At 43.8% G+C, this 16,002-nt stretch overlaps 1 protein-coding gene across 1 annotated transcript in view; it reads right to left on the bottom strand.

Annotated features, from left to right (window-relative positions):
* The window catches only part of SPMAP2 (sperm microtubule associated protein 2), a 216,020-nt gene that overhangs the window by 181,138 nt on the left and 18,880 nt on the right, over positions 1–16,002 (bottom strand). The window contains exon 3 of the mRNA XM_069745532.1: positions 12,438–12,484. Coding sequence (XP_069601633.1) covers positions 12,438–12,484 — 47 coding nt within the window. The remainder of the gene's footprint in view (positions 1–12,437; positions 12,485–16,002) is intronic.

The raw sequence follows: 16,002 nt of genomic DNA on the forward strand, positions 1-16,002 counted from the left end.
CCCAACTGTAGCCATAATTCTAATCACAACCCTAACCACAACCCTAATTCCAACCCTAACCCTAAGGCTATGTGCCCACGTTGCGGATTCGTGTGAGATTTTTCAGCATCATTTTTGAAAAATCCGCGGGTAAAAGGCACTGCGTTTTACCTGCGGATTTACCGCGGATATCCAGTGTTTTATGTGCGGATTTCACCTGTGGATTCCTATTGAGGAACAGGTGTAAAACCAGTTTTAATAGGTGAAATATTACAAATCGCTCTGATTGGCAGTTTCACTTTCAACAGCCAATCAGAGCGATCATAGCCACGGGGGGGGGGGGGGGTGAAGCCACCCCCCCTGGGCTGTACTACCACTCCCGCTGCCCCTGCAGATCGGGTGAAATTTTAGTTAACCCTTTCACCCGATCTGCAGGGACGCGATCTTTCCATGACGCCACATAGGCGTCACAGGTCAGATTGGCACCGACTTTCATGACGCCTACGTGGCGTCAAAGGTCGGGAAGGGGTTAACATAAAAACTTGTGAGTTGGTATGCTTCAGTTTCTATGGTTATCATGAATTAGGAAGCATCACAGGGTATTATCCCAAGTCCTGGGTGGTTCTCCCAGGACTATCTTTTGATTATGGGATCTGTATCTGAGTCTGTGTATCTCATCCCAGAAAAGGTACATCAATAAGATGTGCCAATTTTGGCACTTAGCCTCGCTCTCCCCACTTGTTCTGTAGCAGTGGCAAGTGGAGTGATAGTTGGGGGGTTGATGTCACCTTTGCATTGTCAGGCGACATCAAGCCCTGAGGTTAGTAATGGAGAGGCGTCTATAAGACTCCCCCATTACTAACCCCATAGTCATGTTGCATAAAAACACACACACCTAGTATTAAGTCCTTTCATTGAAAGAATGACAGACTCCTTTAATAAATCTTAATTTTACCATAGTTACAGCATCGCCCATTCCAGTGATGCCATTGTCCCCTGCAAGTGAATTACAATAAAAAAACAATATCCCTCACCTCTCCATCATTCTGTCCTACGCTGTAATCCATGCCTGGGGGATAAACAGTTTTCAACTTCGACGATGCCAAGATGTGACCGTCCAGACTGGAAACCACTGAGAAATGAGCTGATGCGAGTGCAGCATCAGTGACTAGTGGTAACATCATTGAGGTTACTGGCAGTCACTTTGTGTTCACAGCCCGGCTGAACTGCGGTGAGGTCCCCGCTAGCACGGTGAGAAAGTATCACGGTTCAGAACTGAGTTCACCATAGTTCACATGGAGAATTTTACTGTGGTGAACTCACCTCTGCACCTTGAGACTTTCTCACGGTGCTAATGGGGATGTCACCGAGGTAACCGCAATTTAGTGCAGCTGGGAACATAGCCTCAGTGACCTACGGTAACCTTGATGACGTCACCACTAGTCACTGATGCTGCATTCGCAGCAGCTCATTCACCAGTGGATCTCAGCCTCAAAGGTCAAATCTTGGCACCGTCCAGGTTGAAAACGATCTATTCCTAGACATGGATTACAGTGCGGGACAGAACGACGGACAGGTGATGGATATTGTTGGTTTTTATTTGTTTCATTACGGGAAATGAGGATTCAATAGAATTAGGTGTTAAGGGAGTATTTTTAAATAAAAAAGTAAAAGTGTTTTGTTTTATTTCAGATAATTGTCTTTTTTTCTGGCTGTGCTTTAACTGAACTGAACTTGAACTGTAACACCCCAGGTAACCGGTTGTTAAAGTGATGTTGCCTTCCTTTTGGGGAGGGTAATATCATGCTTGGAGGCAAGGAGGATTCCCTTTACCAGGTAACGCAACTACAGTACATACAACACATTCTGAATTCAGGCCAGAAGGGGGAGCTCAAAACCCGGAAAGCTTCCCCAGCTTTAAGTGTTCTGGTCTAGAGGAGGAGTTAGTTTAGTCTGGAGAGACAGTGGAGGAGTGAAGATGGAGAGCAGACAGCGGAGGCATGCAGCCAGGACTGAGCTGCAGCTCCAGGAAAGAAAGTGAACCCGAGAGGTTGATTGTAGTGAAGCATCAGAGGAAAGAAGCACAGAGGAAGGAAAAGGGCTCAGAGGGGAACTGTGACCGGGCACCCTCAGGGCCGAAGCGCAGGAACCGGGCACCGGGAGCCCGAGGCTGTGTTGTGCTGTCGCATGGCAGAATTGGAGGGAATATGACTTTATGCTTTTTGCCCGCACACACACTCCTGAAGGTGAAGCAGTACACTGAGAGCCTGGGTCGTGATAGAGACCCTATAAAAAGGTCACAATGGATACAAAACTTGAAAGGAATGGATGGCACTCACCGGTTAAAAAACTTCTTTATTCCAATACTTTAAAACATCGGTGTCTGGAGGATGGGAGCAGGAGTGGAAGGACGACAGCCGTTTCGCGCTGCAGTGGCACTTCTACTGGTCACACAGGTCAGTGAGACTGACATCACCTCTTAACAGAGGGAGGCAGCTAAACCCCACCCCCGGTGCTTGAACACAAGTGCAGCAGCTATGCATAACAATTAAAATGCATTTGGAAAACAAATGAAAACAATACAAAAACACAATAAAAGTGACTGAGTGGCAAAAAATATTTTTGGAGTGTTCAGAAAAATTGTTGAAATTGGTCTATGAGTTCAATATGAAGAGTTATACACAATTGGAGTTGGACATTACAAAGACCAAGGACGAGGTTAAGTCCAGATGATCAGACCCGCAATGGTTATCCCTGACTAAAAAAATGGACATTAAATTAACTACCATTCAGGTGAATGTGAAACAAGTAAAAAGGGATAAATTTATTCAAGATAAAGGGGATTATGACTCTGACCGGGTTTTCACATGGAATAAAAACAGGAATGAATATGAAAGTGGGAAGCCACAAAAGTTTTTTCTCTATAAGAGGAACAACAGAAAACATGGAACTAAGAAATACAAAAATGAATATCTGACAACAGAGTCTGACTCTAGTGCACAGGAAGAATCCTCTATTTCACTAGGCCCATCAGATTGAGCCCTTGCAAATCTAATGGACTCTGCCCCGGTGCCCGCTTTAGGCGGAGAACACGCAGAGGGGGTAAGGGGAGAAAACACAAGACGCCAATAGAAAAGGAAACGTGTCATGGAGACAGAGACATTAATGGATCCTTCCAATTACATGGTGTTGAATTTAACTGACCATAATTTGAACAGTTCACAAGTGTGAACTCGCAAAAGGACTGGGCTTTTGTATTCCGGAGGCTTTTAATTTTGCGGACTTTAAAATGGATCTTTTTAAGGCCATTCGTAAAATTCATCTGCATAATTCGCTTGCATCAAGTGTCACGGAGGTGACAGTATTAGAAGGGGAGAGCCCGTGCCCGGAGGGCCCTCTGGGGTTCCTCGCTGGCACTGACTCACTGGCTGATAATAAGGGCAGATGCCCAGATTTTGTGGGATTTAACTGCCCTGGAGGTTGTTCACTCCATAGATGATGAGTCTTTCAAACCATTTACAGGGGGTGTGCCATCAACATTTATGCCCCAAGTTTCCCCTGGGAAAGTAATCAATTTATTTGAGACCCAGGTCCTAAAGGATGTGGAATCTATTACCGTATTTTTCGCTTTATAAGACGCACCTGATTATAAGACGCACCCTGTCATGATCCCAATGGCAGGGGATCACAAAAGGACAAGCACAAAAAACAGAACAAGCTCTAGGGTGATGGAAACTGAGCTGACCGCGATCCTGAACCTAATTCACACAACTAGCAGTAGCCGGGGAACGTGCCTACGATGATTCTAGACGTCTCGCGCCAGCCGAAGGACTAGCTTCCCCTATCAGAAGAAACAAAGACCTCTCTTGCCTCCAGAGAAACACCCCACAGAAATAGCAGCCCCCCACATGTAATGACGGTGAAATGAGAGGAAAGCACATACGTAGTAATGAAAACAGATTCAGCAAAATGAGGCCCGCTAAAACTAGATAGCAGAGGATACAAAAGTGAACTGCGCGGTCAGCGAAAAACCCTACAAAAAACCATCCTGAAATTACTTGAACTCATGTGCCAACTCATGGAACATGAGGAGTAATATCAGCCCACTAGAGCAACCAGCAACACGGAATCACATAACTGCAAGCTGGACTAAAACAAAAATAAAGCAAAACGTGGAACAGGAAAATCAAAAACTTAGCTTGTCCTGATGATTACTGAAGCGGAAAGCAGAGGTAACAAGACACACTGATTACATTGATCGCCGGCGAGGAAATGACAAGAAAGCCAGGTTAAATAGGAAACTCCCATATCCTGATAGAACAGGTGGACACCAGAGACCGCAGAGAACACAAGTCACCCAGTACCATCTGTAACCACCAGAGGGAGCCCAAAAACAGAATCCACAACAGTACCCCCCCTTGAGGAGGGGTCACCGAACCCTCACGAGAACCACCAGGGCGACCAGGATGAGCCCTATGAAATGCACGGACCAAATCAGCAGCATGAACATCAGAGGCAACCACCCAAGAATTATCCTCCTGACCATAACCCTTCCACTTGACCAAATATTGAAGTTTCCGTCTGGAAACACGAGAATCCAAGATCTTCTCCACAACAAACTCCAATTCTCCCTCCACCAGCACCGGAGCAGGAGGCTCAAGCGAAGGAACAACAGGTACCTCATACTTCCGCAACAACGACCGATGGAACACATTATGAATAGCAAACGATGCCGGGAGATCCAAACGAAACGACACAGGGTTAAGAACTTCCAAGATCCTATAGGGACCGATGAACCGAGGCTTGAACTTAGGAGAAGAGACCTTCATAGGAACAAAACGAGAAGACAACCACACCAAGTCCCCAACACGAAGTCGAGGACCCACGCGGCGACGGCGATTAGCAAACTGCTGAGCCCTCTCCTGGGACAACTTCAAATTGTCCACCACATGACTCCAAATCTGATGCAACCTATCCACCACCATGTCCACTCCAGGACAATCAGAAGGCTCCACCTGACCAGAGGAAAAACGAGGATGAAACCCCGAATTACAAAAGAAAGGAGAAACCAAGGTAGCAGAACTAGCCCGATTATTAAGGGCAAATTCGGCAAGCGGCAAAAAGGTAACCCAGTCATCTTGATCAGCAGAAACAAAACACCTTAAATAAGTTTCCAAGGTCTGATTAGTTCGTTCCGTCTGGCCATTCGTCTGAGGATGGAATGCAGACGAAAAGGACAAATCAATGCCCATCTTAGCACAGAACGTCCGCCAAAATCTAGACACAAACTGGGATACCCTGTCAGAAACAATGTTCTCCGGAATCCCATGCAAACGAACCACGTTCTGAAAAAACAGAGGGACCAACTCAGAGGAGGAAGGTAACTTAGGCAAGGGTACCAGATGAACCATCTTAGAAAAGCGGTCACACACAACCCAGATGACGGACATTTTTTGAGAGACAGGGAGATCCGAAATAAAGTCCATGGAAATGTGCGTCCAAGGCCTCTTCGGGATAGGCAAAGGTGACAACAATCCACTGGCCCGAGAACAGCAAGGCTTAGCCCGAGCGCAAACTTCACAAGACTGCACAAAAGAACGCACATCCGTCGACAAGGAAGGCCACCAAAAAGACCTGGCCACCAAGTCTCTAGTACCAAATATTCCAGGATGACCTGCCAACGCAGAAGAATGGACCTCGGAGATGACTCTACTGGTCCAATTATCCGGAACAAATAGTCTTTCAGGCGGACAACGATCAGGTTTATCCGCCTGAAACTCCTGCAAAGCACGTCGCAAGTCTGGGAAGACAGCCGACAAAATCACCCCATCCCTAAGGATACCAGTGGGCTCAGAATTTCCAGGGGAATCAGGCACAAAACTCCTAGAAAGAGCATCCGCCTTCACATTCTTTGAACCTGGCAGGTATGAAACCACAAAATCGAAACGGGAGAAAAACAGTGACCAACGAGCCTGTCTAGGATTCAGACGCTTGGCAGACTCAAGGTAAATCAGATTTTTGTGATCAGTCAAGGCCACCACACGATGTCTAGCACCCTCAAGCCAATGACGCCACTCCTCAAATGCCCACTTCATGGCCAAAAGCTCCCGATTACCAACATCATAATTCCGCTCAGTGGGCGAAAACTTTCTAGAAAAGAACGCACATGGCTTCATCACCGAGCAATCGGAGCTTCTCTGTGACAAAACCGCCCCCGCTCCAATCTCAGAAGCATCAACCTCAACCTGAAAAGGAAGCGAAACATCTGGCTGACGCAACACAGGAGCAGAAGAAAACCGGCGCTTAAGTTCCTGAAAGGCCTCCACAGCCGCAGGAGACCAATCAGCAACATCAGCACCCTTCTTAGTCAGATCCGTCAAAGGCTTAACAACACTAGAAAAATTAGTTATGAAACGACGATAAAAATTAGCAAAGCCCAAGAACTTCTGTAGACTCTTAAGAGATGTAGGCTGCGTCCAGTCACAAATAGCTTGAACCTTGACGGGATCCATCTCAATAGTAGAAGGGGAAAAAATATACCCCAAAAAAGAAATCTTCTGGACTCCAAAGAGACACTTTGAACATTTTACAAACAAAGAATTGGCCCACAGGACCTGAAACACCTTCCTGACCTGCTGAACATGGGATTCCCAGTCATCAGAAAAAACCAAAACATCATCCAAATACACAATCATAAATTTATCCAGATATTCACGGAAAATATCATGCATAAAGGACTGGAAGACAGAAGGAGCATTAGAAAGTCCAAAAGGCATCACCAAATACTCAAAATGGCCCTCAGGCGTATTAAATGCGGTTTTCCACTCATCACCCTGCTTAATCCGCACAAGATTATACGCACCCCGAAGATCAATCTTAGTGAACCATTTAGCCCCCTTAATGCGAGCGAACAAATCAGTCAACAATGGCAAAGGATACTGACATTTGACCGTAATCTTATTCAAAAGACGGTAATCTATACAAGGCCTCAAGGAACCATCTTTTTTGGCCACGAAAAAAAAACCTGCTCCCAAAGGAGACGAAGATGGACGGATATGTCCCTTTTCCAAGGACTCCTTAACATAATCCCGCATAGCAGTATGCTCTGGCACTGACAGATTGAACAAACGACCTTTAGGAAATTTACTGCCAGGAATCAAATCTATAGCACAATCGCAATCCCTGTGAGGAGGAAGCGAATTGAGCTTAGGCTCCTCAAAAACATCCCGATAATCAGACAAAAATACAGGAACCTCAGAAGGAGTAGATGAAGCAATAGAAATCGGAGGTGCATCATCATGAACCCCCTGACATCCCCAGCTTAACACAGACATCATTTTCCAGTCCAAGACTGGGTTATGAGTTTGTAACCATGGCAGACCAAGCACTAAGACATCATGTAAATTATACAGTACCAGGAAGCGAATCACCTCCTGATGAACGGGAGTCATACGCATGGTCACGTGTGTCCAGTACTGAGGTTTATTCATAGCCAAAGGTGTAGAGTCAATTCCTTTCAAAGGAATAGGGACTTCCAGAGGCTCCAGACTAAACCCACAGCGATTGGCAAATGACCAATCCATAAGACTCAGGGCAGCGCCTGAATCCACATAGGCATCGACGGAAATGGCTGATAATGAACAAATCAGAGTCACAGACAGAATGAACTTAGACTGTAAAGTACTAATGGCAACAGACTTATCAACCTTTTTTGTGCGTTTAGAGCATGCTGATATAACATGAGCTGAATCACCACAATAAAAACACAACCCATTTTTCTGCCTATAGTTTTGCCGTTCACTTCTGGACTGAATTCTATCACATTGCATTGTCTCAGGTGCCTGTTCAGAAGACACCGCCAAATGGTGCACAGGTTTGCGCTCCCGTAAACGCCGATCAATCTGAATAGCCATAGTCATAGACTCATTCAGACCTGTAGGCGCAGGGAACCCCACCATAACATCTTTAATGGCCTCAGAAAGGCCATCTCTGAATTTTGCAGCCAGAGCGCACTCATTCCACTGAGTAAGCACCGACCATTTCCGAAATTTCTGACAATATATTTCTGCTTCATCTTGCCCCTGAGAGAGAGCCAGTAAAGCTTTTTCAGCCTGAATCTCTTGGTTAGGTTTCTCATAGAGCAAACCCAATGCCAGAAAAAACGCATCCACATTGAGCAACGCAGGATCCCCTGGTGCCAATGCAAATGCCCAATTCTGAGGGTCACCCCGCAGGAAAGATATTACAATCTTGATTTGCTGAGCAGGGTCTCCAGAGGAGCGAGATTTCAAAGAAAGAAACAACTTGCAATTGTTCCTAAAATTCAGAAAACTAGATCTATCTCCAGAAAAAAACTCTGGGATAGGAATTCTAGGTTCAGACCTAGGAGCATGTACAACAAAATCTTGTATATTTTGAACCTTAGCAGCAAGATTATTCAGGCTGGAAGCCAAACTCTGGACGTCCATGATAAACAGCTGAGGTCAGAGCCATTCAAGGATTAAGAGGAGGTAAGACGCAGCCAGGCTGCAATTAAGGCTAGGCAGCAAACTCTGAGGGAAGGAAAAAAAAACTTCCTCAGACTACTTTCCTCCTACTTCAGCCAATACGATTACCACTTTTCGGGCCGGCGATACTGTCATGATCCCAATGGCAGGGGATCACAAAAGGACAAGCACAAAAAACAGAACAAGCTCTAGGGTGATGGAAACTGAGCTGACCGTGATCCTGAACCTAATTCACACAACTAGCAGTAGCCGGGGAACGTGCCTACGATGATTCTAGACGTCTCGCGCCAGCCGAAGGACTAGCTTCCCCTATCAGAAGAAACAAAGACCTCTCTTGCCTCCAGAGAAACACCCCACAGAAATAGCAGCCCCCCACATGTAATGACGGTGAAATGAGAGGAAAGCACATACGTAGTAATAAAAACAGATTCAGCAAAATGAGGCCCGCTAAAACTAGATAGCAGAGGATACAAAAGTGAACTGCGCGGTCAGCGAAAAACCCTACAAGAAACCATCCTGAAATTACTTGATCTCATGTGCCAACTCATGGAACATGAGGAGTAATATCAGCCCACTAGAGCAACCAGCAACACGGAATCACATAACTGCAAGCTGGACTAAAACAAAAATAAAGCAAAACGTGGAACAGGAAAATCAAAAACTTAGCTTGTCCTGATGATTACTGAAGCGGAAAGCAGAGGTAACAAGACACACTGATTACATTGATCGCCGGCGAGGAAATGACAAGAAAGCCAGGTTAAATAGGAAACTCCCATATCCTGATAGAACAGGTGGACACCAGAGACCGCAGAGAACACAAGTCACCCAGTACCATCTGTAACCACCAGAGGGAGCCCAAAAACAGAATCCACAACAGCACCCCCTAATTTGGTGAAGAAAAAGAGAAAAAAAAATTTTTTATGTTAAATGGGGGTCTGTCTTATAATGCCAGTGTCCATCTTACAAATCATATGTCCCTCATCCTGGTATCTATATAACCCCCATCTTTGTGCTGGCACATGCCCCCCTGTGCTGCTGTCAGGCAGATGCCCCCTTGGTCACTATAAGCCAGGCATGTACTACGGAGGACAGAAAATGAACTTCAATCCAATATTGCAGCCAGCATGCAGCCGACGGGTAAGGAAAGGGTGAATCAAACACCTGAAAACCCCGCCTCTATGTTTGAAAATTGTTCCCTCCAAATTCAGGTGACAGAGTCCCTTTAAATTAGAGAGTCATATCACACAAAGTAGTTAATAAATAACATTTACATGTCAACTTTACTTCAGCACAATTTTGGAAAAATATATATTTTTTAGGACGTTATAAGGGTTAAAAGTTGACCAGCGATTTCTCAACAAAATTTACAAAACTCTTTTTTTAGGGATCACCTCACATTTGAAGTGAGTTTGAAGGGTCAAAATACCCAAAAGTGACAACATTCTAAATACTGCACCCCTCAAGGTGAGCAAATCCACATTCAAGAAGTTTATTAACCCTTCAGGTGCTTCATGAGAGCTAAAGCAATGTGAAAGGAAAAAATGAACATTTTACTTTTTTCACAAAAAATTAACTTTAGAACCAATGTTTTTTTACTTCACAAGGGTATCAGGAGAAAGTGGACCACAAAATTAGTTGTGCAGTTTCTCCGGAGTACGCCGATAACCCGTATGTGGGGGAAAGCCACTGTTTGGGCGCATGGCAGGGCTCAGAAAGAAGGGAGCACCATTTGACTTTTTGAACTCAAAATAGGCTGGAATCAATGGCTGGCGCCATGTCGCATTTGGAGACACTGTGATGTACCTAAACAGTGGAAACCCCCAATTCTAACTCCAACCCTAACACAGCCCTAACCCCAACACACCCTAATCCCAAACCTAACCATTACCCTAGCCATAACCCTAACCCCAACACCACCCTAATGCCAACACCACAACCCTAACCCCAGCACAACCCTAACCCTAACACATCCCTAATCCTAGCCCCAACTCTAACCCTAGTCCAAACCTAACCCTAGCCCCATCCCTAACACTAGCTCCAACCCTAGCCCAATCCTAACCCTAGCTCCAACCCTAACCCTAGCTATAACCCCAACCATAACGCAAACCCTAACGGAAAGAAATACATTTTTTATTATTTTTACCTAACTAAGGAGGTGATAAAAGGGTGGGGTTTGATTTACAATTTTTTTTTATTTTGATCACTGTGATAGACCCTATCACAGTGATCAAAATTAACCAATAGGAGAAATCTCCTATTGTTGCCAACTTCTTTAGCAATGACCTCTTGTGGCTTACTTTCCTTATGGAGTGTGTCAATCAGTGCCGTCTGTCAAGTCAGAAGTTTTCCCCATGATTGTGGAGCCTATTGAAACAGACGTAGGCTATGTGCACACATTGCAGATTTTTCCGCACTGTTTTTGCAAAATCCGTAGGTAAACCGCACTGCTGATTACCCACGGATTTACCGCGGTTTTTGTGTGAATTCCACCTGCGGATTCCTACTGAGGAGCAGGTGTAAACCACTGCGGAATCTCTACAAAGAATTGACATACTGTGGAAAAAACACCGCTGCATTTCTGCACATTTTTTTCCGCACCATGGGCACTGCGGATTTTGTTTTCCAAACGTTTACATGCTCCTGTACAATGCATGGAAAACAGCTGCAGATCCGCAGCAGCAAATCCGCTGCGGATCCACAGCAAAATCCACAACTTGTGCACATAGCTTAAGGGACCTTTTTAAGTGCTTAGGAAGCCTTTGTGTTTTTTGTTAATCATTCTAATTTACTGAGATAATGACTTTTGAGTTTTCATTGACTGTAAGCCATAATCATCAACATTAACAGAAATAAACACTTGAAATAGATCACTGTGTGTAATGACTATATATAATATATGACTTTCACTTTTTGTATTGAAGAACCAAAATAAATTCACTTTTTGATGATATTCCAATTTTGTGAGATGCACCTGTATATTTAGGAGCTGCAAAAGGTTAAGGCTAAGTTCACACTTTGCAGATTCCACTGCGGGTTTTTCCGCAGTGGAATTCCAAAATCCGCAGTGAAAACCCGTTGCGTTTTTTACTGCGGATTTATCGCGGTTTTTACTGCGTTTTCCTCTGTGGATTTTCATCTGCAGTTTCCTATTGGAGCAGGTGAAAATCCGCAGAAAAGAAGTGACATGCTGCGGAATGTAAACCGCAGCGTTTCCGCGCGTTTTTTTCCGCAGCATGTGCACTGCGTTTTTTGTTTCCCATAGGTTTACATTGTACTGTAAACTCATGGGAAACTGCTGCGGATCCCCAGCAAAATCCGCAAAGTGTGAATATAGCCTAACAATATCCTACTGCTACACCATCACTGCCTACTACATACAGCAATTATTACAATAGTTACAGATGAAAACCTATTGAGTACAAGCTATTGTAAACTGCTGTCAATCTGTAGATTGCAGGATCTTGCATTGCAGCAAATAGAAAGCTCTGTTAAAGGGTTATGTTAATTTGAATAGATTGATGTTGTTGGACAGTGCTTGTAAAAAAAACAAAAACAACACTTTTGTAATTTACCTCATAAAATTTGCAGCTTTTCATGAGAAATTAACACTTTCCAGCTTGCTACCTAGGAGACAGACGACCAACGCTGTACAGCGCTGCGCTGAAGCTGACTGCTAACATTTAGCTACTAGTGCATTCCTGGCTGTATACTCAATAGAAAGGAGATTGTAAGCGCTGAGCAGGTTCTGCTGTTTAGCAGCAGTTTTTGGTCTCCAAGGCAAATTCCTAAATTGCTCATATCTACCAGCACTATCTAACAATACCCATGTATGAAGTTGAAATTCTAGCAAGACCATTCTGAGAAATTACCTAAACAGAAAAGGATAGGCCTTGTAATCTTAGAATGAAACATACGTTTTCAGAATACAATGGTTAATGTGTAGGAACTTACTACAAGAAGAATGTATGTCTGTCTTGTCCTGCCAGTATACAGATGGCCTGCAACACATTAAGCAGACACATTCATTCCACATATACATGAACATTCTAGACATTATCCTAAGTTCACACAAGGGCGTAAAAAAAATCATCAGTCTGTTCTCATCTGTATGCAATCCATCTGTTTTTATACATCAGCAGTTATCAACCACTTTACCCCCAAGGGTGGTTTGCACATTATGGACCGTGCCAATTTTTACAATTCTGACCACTGTTCCTTTATGAGGTTATAACTCTGGAACGCTTCAACGGATCCCAGTGATTCTGACATTGTTTTTTTTTCAAGACATATTGTACTTCACGACAGTGGTAAAATTTCTTTGATATGACTCGCATTTATTTGTGAAAAAAATGGAAATATTTGGAAAATTTCACAATTTTTTCCAACTTTGAATTGTTATGCCCTTAAATCAAGAGACATGTCACATAAAATACTTAACAAGCAACATTGCCCACATATCTACTTTTACATCTGCACAATTTTGGAACAAAATTTTTTTTTGTCAGGAAGTTATAAGGGTTAAAAGTTGACAAGCGATTTCTCATTTTTACAACAAAATTTACAAAACCATTTTTTTTAGGGACCACATCACATTTGAAGTCACTTTGATAAATCTATATGATAAAAAATACCCAAAAGTGACACCATTCTAAAAACTGTACCCCTCAGGCCGGCGTCACACACAGCGTAAAACAATACGGTCCGTATATTACGGCCGTAATACGCTGAAAAGTCCCGAAAAAAGTGGTCCGTAGCTCCTCCGTAGGCAGGGTGTGTCAGCGTTTTTTGCGCATGGCATCCTCCGTATGTAATCCGTATGGCATCCGTACTGCGTGGTTTTCTCGCAGGCTAGCAAAACCAACATACCGCTATAGAAGTGATCCATGTGTCCCAAAAAGAAAAGAAAATATATATATACTGTCTATATATATATATATATATATATATATATATATATATATATATATATATGTCAGTAGACACATATATTAGAGAGAAAAGCCGGTAATTCAGTGCGGTGTACAGTAAAATCACACTGACAGCTTACAGTAGAATAGGTAGAATAAATGTGTACACATAGAATAGGTATATGTATATATATATGTCAGTGAGACACATATATGTATATATATTAATATTTATTCCAGCGCTAGACAGCTTGAAAGCCGGTAATTCAATTACCGGCTTTTTCCTTCTCCTTCCTAAAACCCGACATGATTTGAGACATGGTTTACATACAGTAAACCATGTCTTCTCTCCATTTTTTTTTGCAGATTCCACACTACTAATGTCATCTGCAAAATTTGGCCGTTCTAGCTCTTAAAATAAAGGGTTAAATGGCGGAAAAAATTGGCGTGGGCTCCCGCGCAATTTTCTCTGCCAGAGTAGTAAAGCCAGTGACTGAGGGCAGATATTAATAGCCTGGAGAGGGTCCATGGTTATTGGCCCCCCCCTGGCTAAAAATATCTGCCCCCAGCCACCCCAGAAAAGGCACATCTGGAAGATGCGCCTATTCTGGCACTTGGCCACTCTCTTCCCATTCCCGTGTAGCGGTGGGATATGGGGTAATGAAGGGTTAATGCCACCTTGCTATTGTAAGGTGACATTAAGCCTAATTAATAATGGAGAGGCGTCAATTATTAGCTGTGCTAATGCAGGCTGCTCCTCGCTGCAAAACCCCAGGGAATGAGGCTAAAAATAGATCAATGATCTATATTTAGCTTCATTTGCGGTGAGGCGCCCTCTGCTGGCTGTTCATAGATCGTGGGAAATTATCTAGAAAGCCAGGGAGCTTTCTAGGTAATTTCCCACGATCTATGAACAGCCAGCAGAGGGTGCATTAGCACAGCTCCTTGCTGCAAAATGTTTTAACCCCTTCAGAAGGATTTACATCGTTGGACGTTACAGATCTGCGGAGGGTAAGTATATTGTTGGTTTATTATGTTTTTTTACTCACAGAACGAGGGTCTTCAGTGACTGGATTGGGCGTTGAATAAAATACTGCAACAACCATTGTTTTTATTTCATTAAAATAATTTTAAATAATGTGTTTGTGTTTTATTTAACCCTTCACTACAATTGGATTAATAATGGATAGGTGTCATAATTGACGCCTCTCCATTATTAATTAGGCTTAATGTCACCTTACAATAGCAAGGTGGCATTAACCCTTCATTACCCCATATCCCACCGCTACACGGGAATGGGAAGAGAGTGGCCAAGTGCCAGAATAGGCGCATCTTCCAGATGTGCCTTTTCTGGGGTGGCTGGGGGCAGATATTTTTAGCCAGGGGGGGGCCAATAACCGTGGACCCTCTCCAGGCTATTAATATCTGCCCTCAGTCACTGGCTTTACTACTCTGGCGGAGAAAATTGCGCGGGAGCCCACGCCAATTTTTTCCGCCATTTAACCCTTTATTTTAAGAGCTAGAACGGCCAAATTTTGCAGATACACACTACTGACATTAGTAGTGTGGAATCTGCAAAAAAAATGGAGAGAAGACATGGTTTACTGTATGTAAACCATGTCTCAAATCATGTCGGGTTTTAGGAAGGAGAAAGAAAAAGCCGGTAATTGAATTACCGGCTTTCAAGCTGTATAGCGCTGGAATAAATATTAATATATATACATATATGTGTCTCACTGACATATATATATATATATATACCTATTCTATGTGTACACATTTATTCTACCTATTGGACTGTAAGCTGTCAGTGTGATTTTACTGTACACCGCACTGAATTGCCGGCTTTTCTCTCTAACAGCGCTGCGTATTTCTCGCAAGTCACAATGCTTGTCCGTGTGTAATCCGTATTTTTCACGCTTCCATAGACTTTCATTGGCGTATTTCTTGCGCAGTACGGTGACAAACGCAGCATGCTGCGATTTTGTACGGCCGTAGAAAGCCGTATAATACTGATCAGTAAAATATGGCAAATAGGAGCAGGGGCATAGAGAATAATTGTGCCGTATTTTTTGCGAGTTTTACGGACGTAGATTCTGCGCTCTTACGTCCGTAAAACTCGCAAGTGTGACGCCGGCCTCAAGGTGTTCAAAACCACATTAAAGAAGTTTATTAACACTTCAGGTGCTTTACAGGAATGTTTGGAATGTGGAAAAATAATGAACATTTAAAGGGAACCTGTCACCCCGTTTTTTCAAGAAGAGCTAAAAATAGCGTTAAATAGGGGCAGAGCTGTGCTTTACATTAGTGTATTTTGTGAGCCTTTATTCCCCACCTATGCTGCCGAAATGCCTTTGTAAAGTCGCCGTTTTGGGCTGTCACTCACGCTGGTCAGGTCATATGGGCGTGGTGACAGCGCTGTTTCTCCCCCAAATCTCCGTTGGTGGCGTAGTGGTGTGCGCATCTCCAAGTGGCGAATCCACTGCGCAGCATGAAGGAAAATAGCGCGATCTGCGCTATTCAGCCGTTTATCGGTGGGCGCGGCCATCTTTGTGAGGCCGCGCGTGCGCAGATGGTTCTTCTCGGCTTCCCGGGGCTTCAGGAAAATG

This window comes from Ranitomeya imitator, chromosome 1 (genome assembly GCF_032444005.1).
Source record: "Ranitomeya imitator isolate aRanImi1 chromosome 1, aRanImi1.pri, whole genome shotgun sequence".
Taxonomy (NCBI): Eukaryota; Metazoa; Chordata; class Amphibia; order Anura; family Dendrobatidae; genus Ranitomeya; species Ranitomeya imitator.